The following is a 22,235-nucleotide window of genomic DNA, read 5'->3' as shown; positions in this document are numbered from 1 at the left end:
GCTCCGTTCTGGGTTCCCCTCCTCTCTGGAGCCTGGTGATTTTTTTGTTTCTCTGGTGATGGTGTTTTCTGGCTATGAAAGGTGCTGATTTTATGGTAATAGAGATTGGTTGTTGGCAGGGCTCTTAAGCCCCACTTTTCTTGGTCGCCATCTTCCCGGAAGTCTCTCATTCAGAAATATTTAGTGGAAAATTATGGTAACAAAGTTTGAAAAGTTTTAAATTGTGAGCCTTTCTTGGTAGTGTTATTAAATCTCCTGTCATACCACTCTATCCTGCTAAGAAAATGAATTATCCCATTATTCAGTGTATCCACACTGTATATGCTATCTACCTGTTAGGCACTGTGTAGCTATTTCAGTTACCAGATCAACTGTTACAGTATTGTAGAGATTGTGGTCAAGTAATCCTTACTTTAGTTAATAATGGCCCTATAATGTGAGAGTAGTCATGTTGACAATTTGAATACACCAAAGGGAATACATAAAGAGCTTCTTTTAAATAAAAAAGTGAAAGTTCGTGACTTGATTAGGGGGGAAAAATCATACGCCGAAATTACTAAGATCTAATTTGTCTATCCATAAAATTGTGAGGAAGGAAAAAAATTCATACTAGTTTTGCTGTTATGGATCAAACTGCAGAAGTTATGGCCATAGTGAATAAAAGCTTAATTACAATGGAAAAGGCTTTAAACTTGTGTATCTATTTATAGGGGGCAAAAAGTATATAGGGTTCAGTACTATCTGCAGTTTCAGGAATCCACTCGGAGTCTTAGAAAGTATTTTCCACAGATAAACGGGGGTTGGGGGGGGGTTGTCACTGTCGATAGAACCTGAAGAAAAAAGGGGCATGTAATACAAACAAAATTATATAGTAAAAAGCACAGCAGCAATAAATAATTTGTGTGTTTGTGTTTGGAGGAAGATAGTTAAATAGACATTTTAACACTAGAAATAAAATTATTCTTTTACAAAAAGCAATACTTGAAAGAATATGTTGGCTTTCAAAACAAATATAGTGATTTTTTTTCTTTAGTTGCTTATTATACATCTTGAGCCAGAACTGGAGTTCAGCTGTTTATTGTGTTCATTTTAACATAAATATTGCAAAGCTCTTCCCTAATTGGATTCACACAACATGACTAAGAAAATAAAGGTGACTGTTCATCTTCATCTGTGGTACATCTGATTCTGTGCCCCAGTATCAGTGTGGCAGGCACTGTGCTGAATACACATATATTTTCATCTGGCCTTTTTATATTTTTATCAATGTTTAACTATTTTAATGTTTTATTATAAAATATGAAACAAACATGTGAGGTTTAAAAGGCTTTGATAAAATGATACCATTGTACCCACCCAACCTAAGAAATAGAATTTCACCAGTACTGAAAACCCTACATGTGTTCTCTCTAATCACATCTTTGTCCCTCCCTCTCAGAGATATGAATTTTATCTTAATGTTCTTTTGCTTTTTGTTATAATTTAATAGATATATACTTTTTCCTAAATAAGATATTATATTGTTTCATTTTCCTATGTGCTTTATTTTCTATCATACTTGTTATTTTTATATAATATCAATTTACATGTTCAGAAATAACTTATGTTTACTTCTGTATGGTGTTTATCCACTTTGCCATCAATGGACATTGTTGGTATATTTTCTGGTTTTTTGCAACAATAGTCTAAGCTTTCAGTGAAATTGTTATGCATGCTTCTTGGTGCTCGTATGGAAGAATGTCTTGATTATATACCTTGGAGTAGAATTGCTGAGTCAGCTTCATTGGGTAATGCTAAATTGTTTCCCATAGTAGTTGTATGAGTTAGTATGATTAGTCACATATGACCATTTCTTTTGTTTTACATCCTTCTCAAATGTTTGTATTGCCTAACTTCTTAATTTTTACCAGTCTAAAGGCTGTGATATGATACTTTGTTGTGATTTCAATTGGCATTTCCCTTGTTATTTATGAGGTCATATACCTTAACATTTTTATTTTATTTTTAAATTTTTTATTGGTGCATTATATTCATACATCAATCATATTGTGGTAAAAAACTTGTGTGTACATACATGTACACATCACTGATTTAACCCCTACCCAATTCCCACCCCATTGCCTCCCCATCCCTCCTTCCCTTTCTACCTTAACATTTTTTATTTTATTTTTTTGGTAGTACTGGGGTTCCTGGAAACCCTTCTATCTCCAGGCTACACTCCCAGACCTATTTTTTATACTTTTTTATTTGGAAACAGGGTCTCTTAAGCCAGTGCACGCGGCTGGCTTCGAACCTGTGCGATCCTCCTATCTCTGCCTCCCAAGCGTGGGGATTACAAGCCTGTGCTACCACGCCTGGCCTACCTTAACATTTTTAATTGGCCATCTTTGTTTCCTCCTCTGTGAATTGCCTATTAATGTATATGCCCATTTTGTTATTTTTTAGAAATCTTTTCTTATTGTTTTGTAGACAGTTTTTACATGCTGCACATCACTGCTCTGCTCTGGCTTGTCTTTTCATATTTTTGAGAACATTTTAAATATATTAAAATGTATCCTTTTCACTTTATGTGGTTTATTTTTTTTTAATTTTTATTTTATTTTATTTTTTTGGTGGTACTGGGGTTCCTGGAAGTCCGTCTACCTCTGGGCTACACTCCCAGACCTATTTTTACATTTTTTTTATTTGGAAACAGTGTCTCCTAAGCCAGCACGCGCGGCTGGCTTCGAACCTGTGCAATCCTCCTGTCTCTGCCTCCCAAGCGCGGGGATTACAAGCGTGCGCCACCACACCCGGCTTGGTTTATTCTTTAATGTCTTATTTTAAAAATTCTTTTGTGCTGGGCATGGTGGCGCACGCTTGTAATCCCTGCGCTTGGGAGGTGGAGACAAAAGGATCACGCAGGTTCGAAGCCAGCCTCGCTGGCTTAAGAGACCCTGTTTCCAAATAAAAATATAGAATAGGTCTGGGAGTGTAACCCAGAGGTAGAAGGGTTTCCAGGAACCCCAGTACCACCAAAAAACAAAACAAAACAAAAAATTCTTTTGTACTCCAAGGCATGGATACATTCTCCTATTTTCTTTCATGTGCTTTAGAGATTTCCTTTCACATTTAGTTGATATTCTGTGTGTAGCTGATTTTTATGTTTGGAATGAGGTATAAATCTGATTTCATTTTTTTCCAAAGTAATAATTTTCCTGATTCTGATTTTATTGAGGAATTTTATTTCTTCAATGATATTTTACGTGTTTGTACTTATAGAAATTTTTTTCTATATTTATTGTATGGATAGATCTTTAAAATTTCTTAAAGTTATAGTGCTACTTTTAACTTAGAGTGAAATCCTATACCCTCACACCTTTATTCCTAAGTATTACTCTGTTTATTTCAAATATGCATCCATACTTGCCAATGACATTCTAATGTAACTATTGAGGGTTTACGGCACATATAGTATCTGACTATCCCTCACCATCACAGCAGTCCTGCTTTTCTTTCTTCCTCACACACCAAATTAAAGTTAGAATTGTAGCTCTATTACACCAACAACAACAACCATAATCTCTTTTGGGTCTTCTCTTTTTCTGGCTTTCCCTTATCTTTATATTTATCAGCATGTTATGTTATAGAGATTATAGTATTTACATGATAATGTTTCTTTTTCTAGAATAATAATTCTGCATTTGCTATCAGCAACTATAACAATTATTTGTCTTTTGATTCTCATTCCTAGTCTTTTTACACTATTACTTCCAGTGAATAACTGCTTATTAATTTTTCTTTCTAGTCAATTGAAATAGATGATGGATTTTAGAACTACTTAGGTTTTTATTTTCAAAATTCAGTGTTAGCATGGCCAATGGCATTATACGCCATTTGATTAGATGAAGGCTAAAGAAGAGAAAGGAGTACAAGTATCTCCTGGGACCTGTCAACCCCATTAGATTATTATGAGAATCCCGGAGTGAACTGAGCATGCCTTTTTCTAGGCCTAGAAAAGCCTACCTACAAACATGATTTGGCTGGCATCTTAAAACTTGGATTTCAGGAGGAACTTAGCACACTCACCTGCTAAGAGTGGCTCACTGGACCTAACCTTTTTATGCAAACAATATGTCCTATGACAAATATTCTGTTTTCCCTGCAAGTCTGGAATCTTAGAAAGTGCTGATTCACCCATGAGATGACTTCCAGAAGACCCCACCATTTCACATGTGTTGTCACAGTTTGTTGCTAGAGATGTAGTCATATACTGTAGGACTCCACAGGGAAGAGTGTCTTAAAAGCTTTTGGCCTGATCTCCTCTGGTTTGGTCCTATGCAACTTTTTTCCCTTTGCTGATTTTGTTTTGAATATTTTGCTGTAAAAATTATAGCCACAAGTACCACTAGTTCTGAAAAAAATGTCAGCATCAACCCTGAATATGAAATCTATATGGCCTTAATCTTGCCATTTCTGCTTTATAGCATATTTACAATTAATAATAATCTAAATTTGTATTTCTAGAACATGGTGGTCACAGTTTGGTGGTGATTTGCAGAGAGATATCACCAAGTTTATTTAATGAAAATAAAGAATGTAAAAAAAAAACCTAACTGCTCACAGGTAACCCTGTTGAGCCAAAGACTCAGTAACATTCTCTGAGGAAGAAGAGCAAGCTTCTCTGGCCCTCAAGTGTCCACCTGGTTGTGGTAAGGGACCCATTAGATCTATCAGGACATCAGCTACTCCCTACCCCTAATACACACACACACACACACACTTCTTTCTCAGTATCCTTGTGGCCTCTTCTAACAACACAGCAAACTCTAGTTGTAGGCCTCCTGTTCTCCAGATACAAATCTTGGCCATTGGTTCTGGTCTTTTCCTCAATGCACACTGTAAATTAGAAGAATTAAAGGCCAAATTTCCAGGCAAAACCATGTATTAGGCCCAAATTCTGTCTTCATGATACCATTATTTGTTCTTAGATGTATATACATGCCTCATACATGCACATAAGCATACATATATGGATATGTATCTAAGAATTGCTTTAAATATAATTTGAGATGGTAATGTCTAGAGTTAACAAGACTTCAGTAGCTGTGTTATGTTGGGCAAATGACTTAGCTGCCTCAAGTGTCAGTCCTCTTATCTGCAAAAAGAAGATAATAATAGTAGCAACTGCCCAGGGTATCATGAGGATTAACTGAATTAGAGCATATTAAGCATTTAGCACAATATCAAATACACAGTAAGCACTTCAAAAATGACAGATAGCTGTTGTTATCACTGTTTTCATAGGTTTAGAATTTCTTGAAAATCTCTCCCCTTTTCTTTTTCCTTGTCCTTTTGAGCTGGCCTAGTTTTCACCCAGCATTTTTTATCCTCTATGAATTCTCATAAATTTTGAAATAGCTTAAGGATATAGCAGATTTATAGCAATATGAAGAAAAATCAACTGTAAAAATATTTTACCTTTGGGACAAAAATTTGCATATGTCATTCACTGTTAAACATACTATCCAACCTATTACTAGATTCACCAAAGTATTATATTCCTCAAGTAGGTGGTAGGTTCATAGTTGGTTTTTTTTCAGTTCTATTCAAATTTAGATTTATAAAGAAAATGATTTGGTAAAGAATTATTATTGGTAACTTTTTTATAAAGTTATACAGGTTTATACAGTATATTCACCAGAGAAGATTCCATATATTATATGTATGTGTATATATATATAAATATATATATATAGTCTACTTCAGATTTACATTTTTAATTTATATAATACTTCCTTATAGCATACTATTTCTAACTGTTTAACTTTTGTACAGTGTGATAATGGTCCTATAAATTCGTGTCAATGAAATCAATAGAATATTTTGTTTTTACATTCTGTATTTTTCTATTCATTAAGAATTTTGTTTTAAGGCCAGGCGTGGTGGCGCACGCTTTTAATCCCCGCGCTTGGGAGGCGGAGACAGGAGGATTGCGCAGGTTCGAAGCCAGCCGTGCTGGCTTAAGAGACCCTGTTTCCACATAAAAATGTATAAAAATAGGTCTGGGAGTGTAGCCTGTGGGCGTATAGCCAGAGGTAGAAGGGCTTCCAGGAACCCCAGTACCACCAAAATAAATAAATAAATAAATAAATAAATAAATAATTTTTGTTTTAAATTTAACTTTTAAATTACATTTTCTTTTTTATAAACTCTGCTTCTGAAAGTATCTGTGGATTTTTTTTTCCGATTATTTGTTGGTGTCTTATCCCAGGACCCCCAAGGTTTGGTCTTTGCTTTTTGAGCTAAGATGTGCTCCCAATCTTCCAGTTAGGTCAACCACAAAAATTAAGATATGATAGAAGGTCAGCAAAAGAAATTCATATCAAAACAACTACTCACCATGTCATTATGACAACCTGCTGTAACAAATGTGCTTCTGTTTTAACTTAGGACAATTAATTGCTAAAAGTAATTTAATCTGACAGAGGCAGGGTGTTGAAAGGCTCCTGGAGATGTCATAAAAGCGACCTTTCTGCCCATGTGCTGCCAAAAGCCATTTTTAACAAGGAGCTAAGGAAACAGTGCAACTTCTTTTGTACTTTGTTAATTAGTTATTGATTTGAAACAATGCACTTCCAAATACTATTAGGTGAGTTAGGCGCCAGCAAGGTCACTGTGTGATAGTCAACTTCTGACAGTCTTTATAGCATATGAGAATTTTTTGAAGCCTTTTGTTCTGTTATCCTAAAATTGAGATTGCCTGGTTTGCTAAAATGACTACAAGATTTTTTGTGTTTTTTAAATCATTCGTCTTTGCAATTAAAAATACCTTATTTTAAAAAGAATAAAAATAAAATATTTTATGTAGTAGTAATCTGATACTTAGTCACATTTTATTGTATAGTATACTTCCAATCTTCAGAATCCTTATTTGTGAATTTAATCTCAAATAAGTAATTATTCTACAAAAAAAAGTGTATTCAGCCCTAAAGAGGGAAGAAAGGTAGAAGTTCTAGAATTTATTTATTGGGTATAGTAGTCCATCTCTGTTGTTGTTGTTGTTGTTTGGTTTTATGCACTAGAGGTTGAACACAGAGACATTCTATCTCAGAGCTATACCCTAGCCTTTTTATTTTTGAAACAGGGTCTTGCTATTTTCTGAGAGTCTTGCTAAGTTGCTAAAGTCCCTGAACCTGCATTTAGTTTTAGTTTTTTTTTTTTTTTTTTTTTTTTTTGTGTGTGTGTGTGTGTGATACTGGGGTTGGAACCCTTCTCCAGGCTATACTCCCAGACCTATTTTATATTTTTATTTGGAAACAGGGTCTCTTAAGCCAGTGAGGCTGACTTCGAACCTGCGTGATCCTCCGGTCTCCACCTGCCAAGCACGGGGATTTACAAGAGTGCACCACCATCCTGGCTAGTTTTGATGAATTCTAATAGAAGTCAAATGAATGGCCTATAATTCTTTTAGAAAAGTCTTGAGACTGTTTTAAATTAAATTTCCTTGGGGTGTAATTTTTAAATGTACTTTTATTGATGCATTGTAATTGTACATTATAATGAGGTTCAGAGTGATAGGAACACCTATGCACACAGCATTCAATGTTTCTCTGTTTCCCACCATGCTCCCTCCTCACCCATTGAGATTGGTGTTGGTAACTTTATATCTCTAAACAGTGTTATTTGATTAAATTACACTTCTAAACAAAGTATTTAGTACAAGTTAAAACTATAGGTCCTTTATCTGGAGTCCCTCTGGTATCCCAAATACCCCCTAGCTTGATCATAATTAGAGAAAACATATCCAGTAGTGGTATAGCCTGATCGTATGGTAGATCCATTCTGTTTTCTAAGGAATCTTCACACTGATCTCCATAGTGGCTATACTAGTTTGCACTCCCACCAACAGTGTAGAAGAGTTCCCATTTCCCCACATCCTCGCCAACACTTATTGTCATTTGACTTCTTTATGCTTGCCACTCTGATTGGAGACCCTCAGTGGAGCCAGAGAGGAAGGGCAAGGGAAGATGAAGGCTGAAGTTCATTAATGGAAATGCTACCTGGAACTATGTATATACATGCAAATATAACATTGTTAACCTGGACACTCAGTATTGGGAGGGAGGGAAATGGGGAGGGGAGAGGGGGGTACCAAGTACTGTGTGAACATATGCCGTTGTCAACATGATCTACATTATGATATGATACTATAATGCACCAATTAAAAAAAATTTAGGTCCTTGTGCTAGTCCTTGTGGAGGAAAGATAAGACAGAAAGTTACCACAGGAGATGAAGGATTTTCAATTTAGTCTTCCTGAGTTCTAATCGTAAATTATACCACTTAGCTGCTTTGACATTGAGCAAGCTTCTCAACCTCCCTTTGCTTCATCCATACAATAAGAACTATATTACCACCTGCCTCAGTAGTTTGCAAAGTTTCAGTGAATCAGTTGATATATGTGAAGTGCTTGATCAAGAAGCTAGTAAATAGTAACTACCTAAAAAATCTTAGCTGCCATTATTCTTATAATATCTAATAATGGTAAGATATAGTCCCTGCCCTTAATTTTGTTTTGAAAATTTTTTATTTTAACTTATTCAGTGTGTTCAATATTTCAAAGTACATATTATTTTTCTCATATTTTTCTTATTACATAAATTAGAAAATGTTTTCTTCCCTGGGCTATTTTTTAAAATAGCATAGTAAAATAGTTCTCTGTGTTTTCACTTTCTGATGAACAATGAAAGAAACACTTAGTGTGCCCTTATTCTAAAATCAGAACTGCTGCTGGCACAGTGGTACAGGCTTTAATCCCAGTACTTGAGAGGCTAAAATAGGAGGATCACAGTTTTGAAACCAGTGAGCTGTTTAAGGCCAGTGCAGTAACTTAGACATTGCTTCAAGATTATAAATAAGTAAATAAATAAACAAACAAACAAACAGGCAGGGATGTAGTTCAGTGGTAGAACACCTCTGGGTTCAATCCCCAGTACCACATAATAAATAAATACATTAAATTAAATCAGGACTAGCTGGGCATGGTGGCGCATGCTTGTAATCCTAGCACTTGGGAGGCTGAGACAGGAGGATCACGCAGGTTTGAAGCCAGCCTCAGCTACTTAGTGAGACCTTGTTTCCAAATAAAGTATAAAATAGGTCTGGGAGTATAGCCCAGAGGTAGAAAGCCTCTGGGTTCCACCCCCACCCAGTACCACCAAAAAAAAAAAAAAAAAAATTAAAATCAGGACTGCTATATATTGCTTGATTTGCAATATGTAAAATATTTTCTTAGACTCTCAACATTCTAAAATGCCTACTTTTTATTAAAACTTAATGCACACTGCATTAGAACAACATGAAATTTTTAAGGTAAATTACCTCAGTAAACAGAGTTTACACTTATATACAAATTCATGAAAAAGCTCAGTGTGCTAAACACTGGTTTCATTATAATAAATAACAACAAGGAAGTGCAAATGAAGACACTAATATTTACAACTATTCATTTATAAAAGTATGAGTATAATACCTTCTTTTGACTGATTTAAAGAAGATTCCTGTCACAGTTTGGTAGATATGTGAGAAGGCAATCTAATAATACTTATTAAGATGAAAAATACATGAAACTTTCACCCCAGTAGTCTTATTCCTCAAAATCTGACCATTTGTGGAAAATTATTTGTAATTCAAATCTGTTGGCAAAAATTTACAGTTACCAATTGCTAACCAACATTCAACATCCAGATGTAAAAATCTTTAAAATGGAACACACTTCTAATAATGAATTCTCAAAGTTCTACCTTGACCAAATATTATAGTTTCTGTAAGTTTTTTCAAGGATTTAGGAAGATGATTTATGACAATTTTTCTAAGAACATAAATAATTACATCTTTGTGATGTGTCTCTATGAAATCAGTTATTATGTGCCATTTACCAAGCTTCTTCTTTTTTTGTGAAGATTTAAAGAAGTTTATTAGAAAGATAAAAATACAGAAAATAGAAATACAGCCCCATGCCAAAATGGCATGGGGGGAGTGACTCGAAATGAATACACCCTTACCAGGCATATTCTGCATCTGTCCATCCTCCCTGTAGAATAACAACTCTTGTTTTCTTTGTTTCTAAAGCTTTGCTTTATTGGAAAAAAATTAGAAACCTGCTAGGTTAACCTCCATTGTATAAATGCAGATTCCAAGTACATAAGAGGGTAGGTCATAAAGCAAGTTGAATGGTGCAATCAGATGCGAATAGAAGTTGTATGTGTGTGTGCAGATATTTTGTCTTGCAATTGTAAATGACCTTCCTATCATTTTAAAACTATTAATTTTTTGAAAAAACTTATTTCCACTTTCACAGAGTAATTGTAGACAATGCATCTGGTTAACATGTGTCTTGTAAAGCAAAAATACCACCAAATTTCTGTTTGGTTCACTGATGCCTAACAATTTTCCTGACTACACAAAAGCCCCAGGTTTCCAGGGCACTGTTTCCTAAGGATTACTTTCTGCCCTCCATCCTTAATATTTCTGGGAAAATGTGCTAAGTTATGCCTTACTTCCTTAAGTAGGCATACTGAAAATATTTGACCCTTTCTTAATGACCCAGGTTCAACATTAGGAATTTTTTTCTATGTTGTAATTGTAGCTTCTGAATCAGATATAGGTGATATAAGGTATATTTAGTTTCTTACCATTTTGCCTAGAGAATATCCATTATTAAGCTTTCAGGAATGCTTAACATATGATGTATGAATACAGTGCACCAATAAAAAAATTAAAAAAAAAGGAATGCTTAGCATAGCTTCAGTTTGCTGTCATATGTTACCATTAGTGTTATAAAACAGTCTTCTAAATTTACCTCCTCCCAACACACACACACACACACACACACACACACACACACACACACACACATTCCAGAAGTGCTTCTTCTGACTCCCACTCTACTGTAGAGTTCAATAAATGGCAGCAGATCCACTTTGGTGAATAAGATGTGTGCTTGCTCCTGGGTCTGGGCTGAGCCTCATCTTGCCACTGTGAGGTCTCTTGTTATGCATTGATTGTGCCTGCACTTAAGGCAGACAGCGACAGAATTCAACTCATGTCAGCTAGCTGAGTCATTCTGTCTTGCCTTTTTGCTGTCTCTTCTGTGATGGATACTCTCTAGTGGGTAACATATGATACAAAGATCTTTGTGTAGTATAGGTCATTACTTTTTCAAGCTTCTAAGAGCAATTGTAGTAATGTTTTAGGGTTACATCTAAGTGTTCTTGCTAGGTGTTTGTTGTAGGCAGAATAGTGGTCTCCAAACATAACTATATCATAACTCCTGGAACCTGTGAGTATATATATATATATATATATATATATATATATATATATATATATTTAAATAATATTTTGTTTAACTGGAAATATTGAGCAGTAGGTATAAGCCTAGTTGAGTAGGAAAAGAAAAATATTGCCATTATTAGGTGAAAACTAATAAAAGATAAGCTAAATGAACTAGGCATGGTGGCATATACCTGTAATCCCAGTACTTGGGAGGCTGAGACAGAAGAATCACAGGTTCACAGAAAGCCTTAGCAATTTAGCAAGGCCCTCTCCAACTGAGACCCTATTTATTTTTTTTTACTTTAACTTACTCAGTTTATTAATGAACACCAGAAACATAACTGATGGTTTATATTCATAAATAAGTAAAAGCATGAATTAGTAAATATTAGCAACAAAGTTAAATATCACATTGTTTAATTTTAAGTGTATTTTAGTAGAAATGATACTTCCATAGGGTTTCCAGAACCAAATTATTTGTTGCTTTAAGTGTGCATGACCATTTGTCATATTAAGCCTATTAAGATGTTTTAAATCTGGCCAAGCATGGAGGCACATGCCTGTAATCCCAGTATATGGGAAGCGAGACAAGAGGATCCCAGGCTCTCCAGGACAGCCTCAGCCACCCAGTGAGACACTGCTTCAAAATTAAAAAAAAATAAAAATAGGGCTAGAAGTTTAGCTCAGAGGTAATGCCCCTGGTTTCAATCCCCAGTACCACAAAAAAGTGTGTGTGTGTGTGTGTGTGTGTGTGTGTGTGTGTGTGTGTGTGTATTAGGGATGGAACATAGGGGCATTCTATCTCTGAGCTACACCCCCAGACCTATTTTTTATTCTTTATTTTGAAACAGGGTCTCACTGAGTTGCAAAGGGTCTTACAAAGTAGTAGCTGAGGCTGTCTCTGAACCACAATTCTTCTGTCTCAGCCTCCCAAATGCTAGGGCTACAAGCATGTGCCACCACGCCCAGCTAAAAAGGTACTTCAAAACTTAATAAAACCATTTTTAGTGGGTTCTGAAGAAGAAAATGCAATGAATATATTGAGTATATATTTTTTATTCAGTGAATACACATAAGTCATTTTCAAGCCATTATTTACCTCAGATTTTCCTGCAGTTTAAAAGAAAGAATTTTTATATAATACCTAGGAGGAAAACAAGGCCTAAATTGACTCATTATTCATGAAGAAAATGATCAAATGACTCCACCAAAGAGATTTTTCTGTATAATTTTTACTTTTTTGTTCAATTAAAATAATAGTGTCTCTTATGCAACATTTGTGTGTGTGTGTGTGTGTACATGCGCACGTGTACAGTACTGGGGATTGAACCCAGGGACATTCAACCTCTGAGCTACACCCCCAGCCCTATTTTATCTTTTATTTAAAACAAGGTCTTTCCTTCCATATCCTGATCTTGCTGACACCGAAGTTGCATTCTAACTCCATAGTTTCAGCTTTTCTAGAATTTCCTGTCAGTTGAATCATATTGTCCATAGACTTTGTGTCTAGGTTTTTCACATAGCCTTCTTCTTTGCTGTAGATGTGTAAATGGAAGAAAATTAATAATAAGCTTCCAATTAGGTTCAAGTTTTTCTCTTATAATGTGAGAGAGAAGCTAGTCAAGGAAGAGAATATCACATTGAACTCTCAGAAAATAAACTCTGTTTCACAGGGAGGGTCTTTTTTCATGTTAATGGGTGACATTGTATGAGATCTACATAAACAACATTTAAATGTGGCAACACTGGTTATGCCTACATACAAAGAAAGATTATAAATACCTTTTAATATCAATGGCTATATAAAGTAATTAAGATTACAGCTAAGCCAGGCATGGTGATGCACACTTGTAATCCCTGCATTCAGGAGGCTGAGACAGGAAATTCACAGTTTGCGACCAGCCCTAGCTACTTAGTGAGGCCCTCTGCAACTCAGTAGGCGCTGTTTCAAAATAAAGAATAAAAAATAGGGCTGAGGGTGTAGCTCAGAAGTAGATTGCCCCTGGGTTTCATCCCCTGTACCAAAAAAAATAACATAAATTACACAATTAAAAAATAAGATTGATTACTGTCAATAATATCTTGACACCTAAAAAGTAGGAAAAAAATCAGTAGCTTTAAGGCACACCTAACTTATAGATTCTTTTGAGTATTTTATTAATTTAAGGTTGAATCTTATGAAATTGCCATTTAAAAAAATAAAAATTGATACTTTCATATGGTTCAATTTTATAATTAGAGACCAAATGATGGTCCTTTGTTTTTAATACATTTTTATTATATACACACTATGCCATTAATTTTATATGCCCATCAGTATTCTTATTCCTTTATATCTCTAAATATAAATATATTTCGTTAAAGTTCACACATTTAAAATTGGCCAAAATTAGAGCCGGGCATGGTGGCACACGCTTGTAATCCCAGCATTCGGGAGGCTGAGACCAGAGGATCATGGTTTGTGGACAGCCTCAGCTGCTTAGTGAGGCCCTCTGCAACTCAGTGAGACCCGGTTTCAAAATAAAGAATAAAAAATTGGGCAGAGGGTGTAGTTCGGAGGTCAAATGCCTCTGGGTTCCATCCCCAAGACCCGCCAAAAAAATAAAAATAAAATAAAATTGACCAAAATTGAGTTAAATTTTCAACCCACATTATTTAATTGGATAAAAAAATTATATCTTATGTGACATTATAAAATATATCTTACACATTCCGAGCATAGTGGTGCATACTTGTAATCCCAGCATTTGGGAGGTTGAGACAGGAGGATCACAGTTCGAGGATAGCCTCAGCCACTTAGGCCCTTTTGCTACTCAGTGAGACCCTATTTCAAAATAAAGGATAAAAAATAGGTGTGGGGGTATAGCTCGGAGGTAGAATGCCCCGGGGTTTCCTCCCTAGTACCATAATAAATAAATAAATAAATAAATAAATAAATAAATAAATAAAATATATCTTACATATATCTTTTCTTAGAGTTTTATTGTACATTAATGCATAGTTTACACTCTGTTAATGTACAAAGGAGTTAAATCACAGAATCATCCAAAAGTTTAAATCTTAAAGCTAAAGTGTATAATTTTCTTTGTATGTGTCCCTTGGTCATAGGATATTTGTGTTTCATTTCTTTTGGAAGGATACCCTATTTGCTTGTTGCTAAAAATAAAAATGTCCTTTCATCTCATATTTGTTGATTCGCTGGATACAAAATGATGACTTATATTTCTGCAACCTCTAAAATTTATCTGACTTGAATATCTGCCTTCCATTTGGATTAAGTCATATTTTTCTTAAAAGAAAGCCTTAGGATTTTAGAAGAGATAACTCTGTTTTGTAAATTTTAAAAACAAGTATATATTTTATATTAGTGGTCTTTCTTCAGTTAGTATCTCCAATGTAAATAGTAAACCAGAGGCAATAGTAAGGATAGTAACTCGTAGTAAGTAGTAACTGCTAGGGGTTAAGGGGTGAATGCGTGAGCATACGCACATAACCCATATGAACATATATTTATTTTTTATTTATTTTTAGTCTGGGTGTTTATCTGTTTTGCTTTAGTGATGAAGTCCTACATCTTTCCTCATGGCTCAGTCTGATCCCAAACTTCTAGGCTCATGTGATCCTCCCACCAGCTTCCTTAGTAGCTAGGACTGTAGGTATACACTACCATGCCTGGCTTTTATTTATAGACATATTTATATGTGGCATAACTGAAATTCATGACTTAGGTATGTGCTAGTTTGATGTCACAAATGGTGTGTTTGATTGTTCCTATAAAAATTTTGTTACTAGATATGCTTGCTAATATAATCACATTCATTTGAAGTAAAACCTATCTTGAAGTTTTGACTTTAAAATTGGACGTTTCAAAAATATTTAAATCCACTAAATTTTTCATCTACTTAAGTCAGTTATAAGTTTAAAGTGTATATTATGGGAGAGCTCATTTTTCTGTCTTTGTAGCAACAGGTTAGCTGAAGAAAAATCTGTCAAATTTGGCAGTGGTTCAGAAAATATGTGAACCTGTCACTGTAAGCAGTCTCAAAGGGCGAAATGCATTACAGGAGCTAATTAACCTTAGAAAATAATTACACAAATATGCAAATGTTGTTTAGATAATTCCATGTGTTATCAGCTCAGGTAGTCCATCATAAATGCAGACCTTGCAGTTCCTAGGTGGTGGAATCTGGCGTAGTTGATAAGGCTTTGGTTACTGCATCACTTCTGTGTGGCATTTAACAATTAATGATGGCAAGAGTACACCAGGAAATTCAGCCTGTCCTCTGAATGCAACAGAATTCCACAGTGTAAATGTCCTATGGATTCTGCCACCAGCAAGCTCTAATTAATGGATTCACTTCTCGTCTTTTCAGGAACTTCATACATTTACATACTCTCAAATCATCTACCTTGAATCAAGTTACTCAATACAACACGCACTCTAATGTGAAATTCATGGAGGAACCTGTAGGGTAGATTTAGTATGTTTGCATTTCTGTAATTGAAGGGTATTAGGAAGTCTTTCTTAATGAAATCTGTTTATTCTCAAAATATACTGTTGGTAATATATAAGCTCTGGCTTATGGCTTATAAATATATAATGACTATGGACACAATGTGAGCCATGGACTGGAATGACACAAATTTGCCTCGATATCACATCACTTTATTTATAAAGTTGAGATTTTAGTTTGTAAAATTAATAAATGTAGTATTCCAGAAGTATATATTGGAAACTAATCTCAGTTTATTAACTTTAACCTTTAAGTGCCAGAGAAGGCCGCAAGTATTTGGTAGAACCTGATAAGTCCTAAAACACTGTAAATAGTAAAACGTTTTAATTTGGTGACAGCTTTGGGAAGCAGTCAAATAAAAAAAGCCAAGCCATTCTTGTAGCTAAAGTTGATCTGCTTTATCACCTTTTTTTTTCAAAAATAACATTTTGAATTAAAATATTTCTCGTGTGTCACTAGCCCTTCAAGAGTAGAGTTCACGTAGTGTGATTACCCTTCTGCAGATGACTGAGGGTCAGCACTGTGCTGTTCCTGGCAGTGACTGTGCTCTAGACACAGTATTGCCCTTACCTCCCCTACCCTGCCAGTGACAGTGCTAGTACTCTTGGATGATGGGTGCTCTTCAGGGTTTTGTTTTGTTTTTGTAGTTTTTCCTGTTTCTTCAGTTACTGTCAAACTCTCAGTTACCACTTCTTACTCTAACCCTTTTGAAACAGTTCTCATTTGCTGCTTGTAAATATGTAGTAGGCCCAGACCAGACAGTAAAGTCTTTTCAAATATGCTCAAATGCTGGTTACCCCTGAGAGGTCATCAATAACCACTGGGTGCTATTTCTGACTTTTCGGTTGTTTACATTTTCTTTTATAAAATGCATGCACTTTGAAGAAAGTTTGAATTGTCAGCAAGGTATAAAGTAGTCAAAAGGAGAACTCATAATCTTACCATAGCTGCTCTTAATAGTTTTGTTTCCTTCTTTTGAAATGTATTTTTAAAGCTATTTATATAGTAAAAATTATATTACATATAAAACTAGATGAGCTGCATGTATTACTTTTTTTTTTTTTTTTTGCAATACTGGGGATGGAATCCAGGAGCATTCTACCTCCGAGTTACACCCCCTTATTTTTTATTCTTTGAGACAAGGTCTCACTGAATTGCAAAGGGCCTCACTAAGTAGTAGCTGAGGCTGGCCTCAAACTGTGATCTTCCTGTCTCAGCCTCCCACACGCTGGGATTACAAGTGTGCACCACCCCATCTGGCCATGTATTGCATTTTAAATTCATTACATAGCTACATACTATTTCCTTAGACAGATAAATGGTAAATTATTTAAATATTTCCCATTATTGAATATTTACATTTCATTCAAATTTTTGCTACTATATATGAAATAGTGATGAACATCATTTAACATAGTCTTTTCCATATTTCAGATTAGAAGAGGCTAAATTCATGGAATGGCTTTTAAATATTTCTTTGTCTTGATTTTTAAAAAGCACTTCATAATATTTTGTTCCCATAATGATTATCAACAGAATGAACATTGTTAATTATTTATTGAGTGCCTATAGCATGCCTTATGTTTATGGTTTGACTCCCAAAAAATAGTCTGTCCTCAAGTTACTTATATTCTAAAAGGAAGAAGAAATGATCTCATAGATTTGAAAAAAAAAATAAAAGAAAAACAATGAAGTGGCATAGGATTTGATACTACCAAGACTTATCATAGAACCAGCAGGTAACAATGAACCAACAAGGTTTTGCAGTAGTTTTAAACATGACATAATAATAATAATACAGGTAAATAGTTATAATACTTTCCATATATTTCTTACAAATTGTTGTGAAGCTGGGCATGGTGGTGTATGCCTCTAATGCCTCCCCAGTACTTGGGAGGCTGAGACAGGAGAGTCATAGGTTCAAGGCTAGCTTTAGCAATTTAGCAAGAGTGTGTTTCAAAAATTAAAAAATATGTAAAATATGGCTGGAGATGAAACTCAGAGATAGAAAAAAATCCCTAGTACCAAAAAGAAAAAAGAATGATTTTTTTAAGTTAAGGGTTAGTTAAACCTTTTTCCCTTCTGCATGAGAGGCTAACCTTCTGTTAACTTTTTAACACTGTTTTCCAGGAAGCCTAAGATAGTTTCTTAGGTTAGGTTTCCCAGATTAGAAGACTTTGAAATGGAAATTTGCATTCAGAAAGTTTGGTGGGGAGTTTTGCTGGGATCCACACATGCAAGAAAGTTAAACAAAAATAGAGTTAAGCAGATTTTGAACTGCAGCATAGTCATGACAAAAACATCAGCTTATAAGATATAATTAGGATATCCAGGTATCCAGGTTTCTTTAGATGGTACCAATTTAGACCTGTTCTCCCAGTACAATTACTGATAAGAACTTTTTGTATTCTCTAATATTTGTACAAAACATTTTATGGTCACTCTAGGTATAGCCACAGAAATATGTTAAATAGCTGGGCATGGTGGCACATGCTTGTAATCCCTGTGCTTGGGAGGCAGAGACAGGAGGATCACACAGGTTCGAAGCCAGCCTTGCTGGTTTAAGAGACCCTGTTTCCAAATAAAATATAAAATAGGTCAGAGAGTGTAGCCCAGAGGTAGAAGGCCCCTGGTTCTATCCTCAGTACCACCAAAACAAAACAAAACAAAACAAACAAACAAACAAACAAAAATACACACACACACACACACACACACACACACACACACACACACACACATATATATATATATATATATATATATATATATATATATATATATATATATATATGTTAAATATATTCCTACAAGGCTGTAGGCAATCAACCTGAAGATAAATGTTGGATTTCTAATTTTCTTTTGTTACACTAAGATTTAATGAGAAAGAAGACAAAGGTATTTGGCCTCAAGAATTTGATACTCTAGCAAGTGATTCCAATATAGATCCTTCAGTGCAGTAATGGGAAGCATGCACAAGATACCCTTCGAGAATGGCATTAGCCCTGGCAGTGATAAGGACGACTTCCCAGAGGAGGTAGTATCTCATTTGAGTACTGAAGACAAATGGAAATTATGCAGATAAGTGAAGGTGGTAGGTGAACTGAAGGCAGAGCTCAAGGGTCACTTTTCAGCCAAAAGAGATAGTCCAGACACTAGCAATGTGTGGCACAATTAGGGTACTGCACGTTGCTCCCTACAGATGAAACACAGAAAGTGTTCTCTGAGATCTTTTTGAAGGTAAAGGGTGTCTTTTGGGTCAAGCCTTTTTTCAGGGCAATAGTGAGAGACACAGTTCAGGAGATAGATGAATACCAGACAATGAAGTGCCTTGAATGTCATATTGAGGAATTTGACAGGTATTTCATCCTGAAGGCACTGAGAAAACTTTTGAGGGTTCTAAGCAAGAGTGACTGGCTTGGCAACCTGTTAATACCTGCATATTTGAAAAGGAATTTGAAAAAAAAAAGAATGCTTTCTACATAATTAGAGCAGGTAAATAGGCATTCCTAAAAGCAAGGAAACTGGGAGGAGATGGTTGCAGTCATCCACTTGTGAAATTATGGTGATTTCAGCTAAGCCAGAGGAAATGAGAGAAGTGGACAGATTTAAAAGATAGTTGGAGACTGGTGTGATGGTGCAGGTTTGCAATCCCAGCACTTAGGAGGCTGAGACTGAAGGATTGTAAGTTGAAGGATAGCTTCAGCAACTAGTGAGACTTTCATCAACCTAGCGAGACCCTGTTTCAAAATAAAAATAAATAAGACTAGGGGTGTGGCTGGAAGGTAGAATGCTCCTGGGCTTAATCCCCAGTAAAACACACACACACACACACACACACACACACACACACACACACACACAGAGTAATTGGAGGAAGATTAACAAGATTTCAGTAGTTTGTTATATGCGGAATTTGTAAAGGATGATGCTCACTGTGCAGTTGGCCATGAGGAGCATAGTGGCACGTTTTAGTACAATATTTAAGTATCTACAGAACATCCAAAAAGGCCAGTAAGCAGCTGGCTTTTGGGCTGTGGAAAGAAATCCAGGACAGAGATAGACATCATAGAACAATAAAGTTACTATAAAATTTCTAAGGTGGAAAATGCAAGTCATCTTGGTTGTATAATATATAACATTTTTTCTCTTAGGTTTTGGGACACTGTAATTATGCATGATAGGAAGATTCATAGCAATACTTTTATATATGCACATGGCATTGTTTGGTCTGCTTTTTTTTTCTGTACCTTCCCTTACATTCTTATTTTTCTATGGAGGCTAGAGAAGGGTCTTGAGACTAGTCCTCCCTAAGCCTTTATTATAAGCTCCTCATGGTAATGAGATAAAACCAGAAAGCCAGAAGTACCATATATATTTGTCTTCCCCGTAGGGTGAAGCCAGGGCTATAGTATTGTACATACATGTAGTAAGAGGCAAATTAAACAATTTTTAAAAGAGTGGTAATAAATGCTGCTAGTTTCTTAATATGACATTCTTAGGAAATTAATATTTTAGTATTAAAGTACCTCAGAAAACATTTGTAGAAAACATTTATATGACTGTTTAGTTTTTAGCAGTTTATATTTTGATCAGTATTATTTACCTTTTTTCACATTATCACATTTTATCACATTTTGGCTTTAACCATAATACCTATCAGCTATAGAAATACAGGAACACAATAATATATACATATATATGTGTGTATATATATATATATATATATATATATATATATATATATATATATACATGTACATTTATTAGGATTTAGCAAGCTAGGAGAGATGTAGGTTTCTTCCAGTTCTAGTAATAAAATGTATGTGTATATATTTATATATTTATATATTTATATATATTTTATATATAGAAAATGTTTTATAAAAAAGGCATATGTATTTTAATAAATTACATAGAATATATTCATTTATTTTCTTATTTTCAGCTTAGAAAAATTTAAAATATCACAAATCAACAAGTTAGATATGTAAATAAAACTAAAGTTTTCAGATATAATTATAGGAATGTAGCTAAGTTTTTCTATTATATTGTTTTATCATTAAGACCACTATTAACTTTCTGCTATGACTTTATGCTAATGTAGTTAGATATATTTTAATATCTAATTTACACCTAAATTCTTTCCCTTAAAAATTGTTTATCTTGCTGGGCATGGTGGCACATGCTTTTAATTCCAGTACTTGGGAAGCTGAGACAAGAAGATCCCAAGTTCTCAACCAGTCTCAGCTACCTAGTGAGGCCCTCTACAACTTAATGAGACAGTGTTTCAAAATAAAGAATAGAACATAAGGCTGGGGTATAGCTCAGAGGTAGGATGTCCCTGGATTCAATCCTCAGTACTACAAAACAAAAAACAAAAACAAAAAAATTGTTTATATTAAATAAATTTTTTTAGAAGATTACAGTAACAAGTATAGCAGTAATTGGCTAATTTATTCTCTAATTTAAATTTTCAGTGTAGCTCTTTGGTATCGTTATTATTTTGAATACATTATAACCATCTTATTTCTTATGCTATATATGCAAGCATATAATTTGTTGATTAATATGATGATAATTAGGTAAAGTCATATCTGATATTTGTTTCTTCATAGGAAAATGGTTCTCCTGAAGAACATGCAATCTATGTTTGGGACCACTTCATAGCCCAGTCAGCTGCTGAGAATGTGTTTTTTGTTGCTCACAGCTATGGAGGACTTGCTTTTGTTGAACTGGTAAGTGCATATTTAATTCTATCTTAAATTCCCAACCTCCTTGCATGTTTATTCCCTTTATTTCATTTTCAAAAATTTATTATTGATTAAACTTATTTTATAGAAGATAGAATAAAATATTTTCAGTAAATAATTTTGTGGTGTTTGAAAAGAGTATACTTATTTATTTTGGATGACAAGGCTGTTCAATTCTAATCAGAACATTTTTTTTGTTAGTTCCTTAATCACTGTTAAATTTTAATTTCTATAGTATCGTCCCAGTTTCTATACATTTCATATTTATGTTTTCTGTTTTATATGTATACCATTGAAATGTATGTTACCTGGAAAGTATTTAAAATTTCAAGAGACCCTTTAGATTTTCAAATTTGGGAAAATTTTGATTTTTTTTTTTTTTTACTGACTTTGTCTCTACTTTTTAGTACTTGATTAGAATTTATATAATTAGTTATTAAAACAACCAGAAAGCTTTCGTTAATATGTTTCTAATATGAATGCATTGCTTGGCTATAAAAATTTTTGCATTTCAAAATAATCTGATTTCTAGCCGGGCGTGGTACGCACGCTTGTAATCCCCGCGCTTGGGAGGCTGAGACAGGAGGATCACATGGGTTCGAAGCCAGCCTCAGCTACTTAGTGAGGCTTTCAGCAACTTAGTGAGACCC

General features: G+C 34.6%; 1 protein-coding gene across 2 annotated transcripts in view; it reads left to right on the top strand.

The window, feature by feature from the left end:
* The window catches only part of ARB2A (ARB2 cotranscriptional regulator A), a gene marked incomplete at both ends in the record, with an annotated part of 396,136 nt that overhangs the window by 182,104 nt on the left and 191,797 nt on the right, over window positions 1-22,235 (top strand). For both annotated transcript variants that reach the window (XM_080709998.1, XM_080709999.1), the window contains one exon: window positions 21,451-21,570. In XM_080709998.1, the coding sequence (XP_080566124.1) occupies window positions 21,451-21,570 (120 nt within the window). The remainder of the gene's footprint in view (window positions 1-21,450; window positions 21,571-22,235) is intronic.

This window comes from Muscardinus avellanarius (genome assembly GCF_963383645.1).
Source record: "Muscardinus avellanarius genome assembly, chromosome: 1".
NCBI lineage: Eukaryota > Metazoa > Chordata > Mammalia > Rodentia > Gliridae > Muscardinus > Muscardinus avellanarius.
The sequence above is the reverse complement of the archived record's forward strand: the minus strand, read 5'-3'. Positions and strand labels throughout refer to the sequence as shown.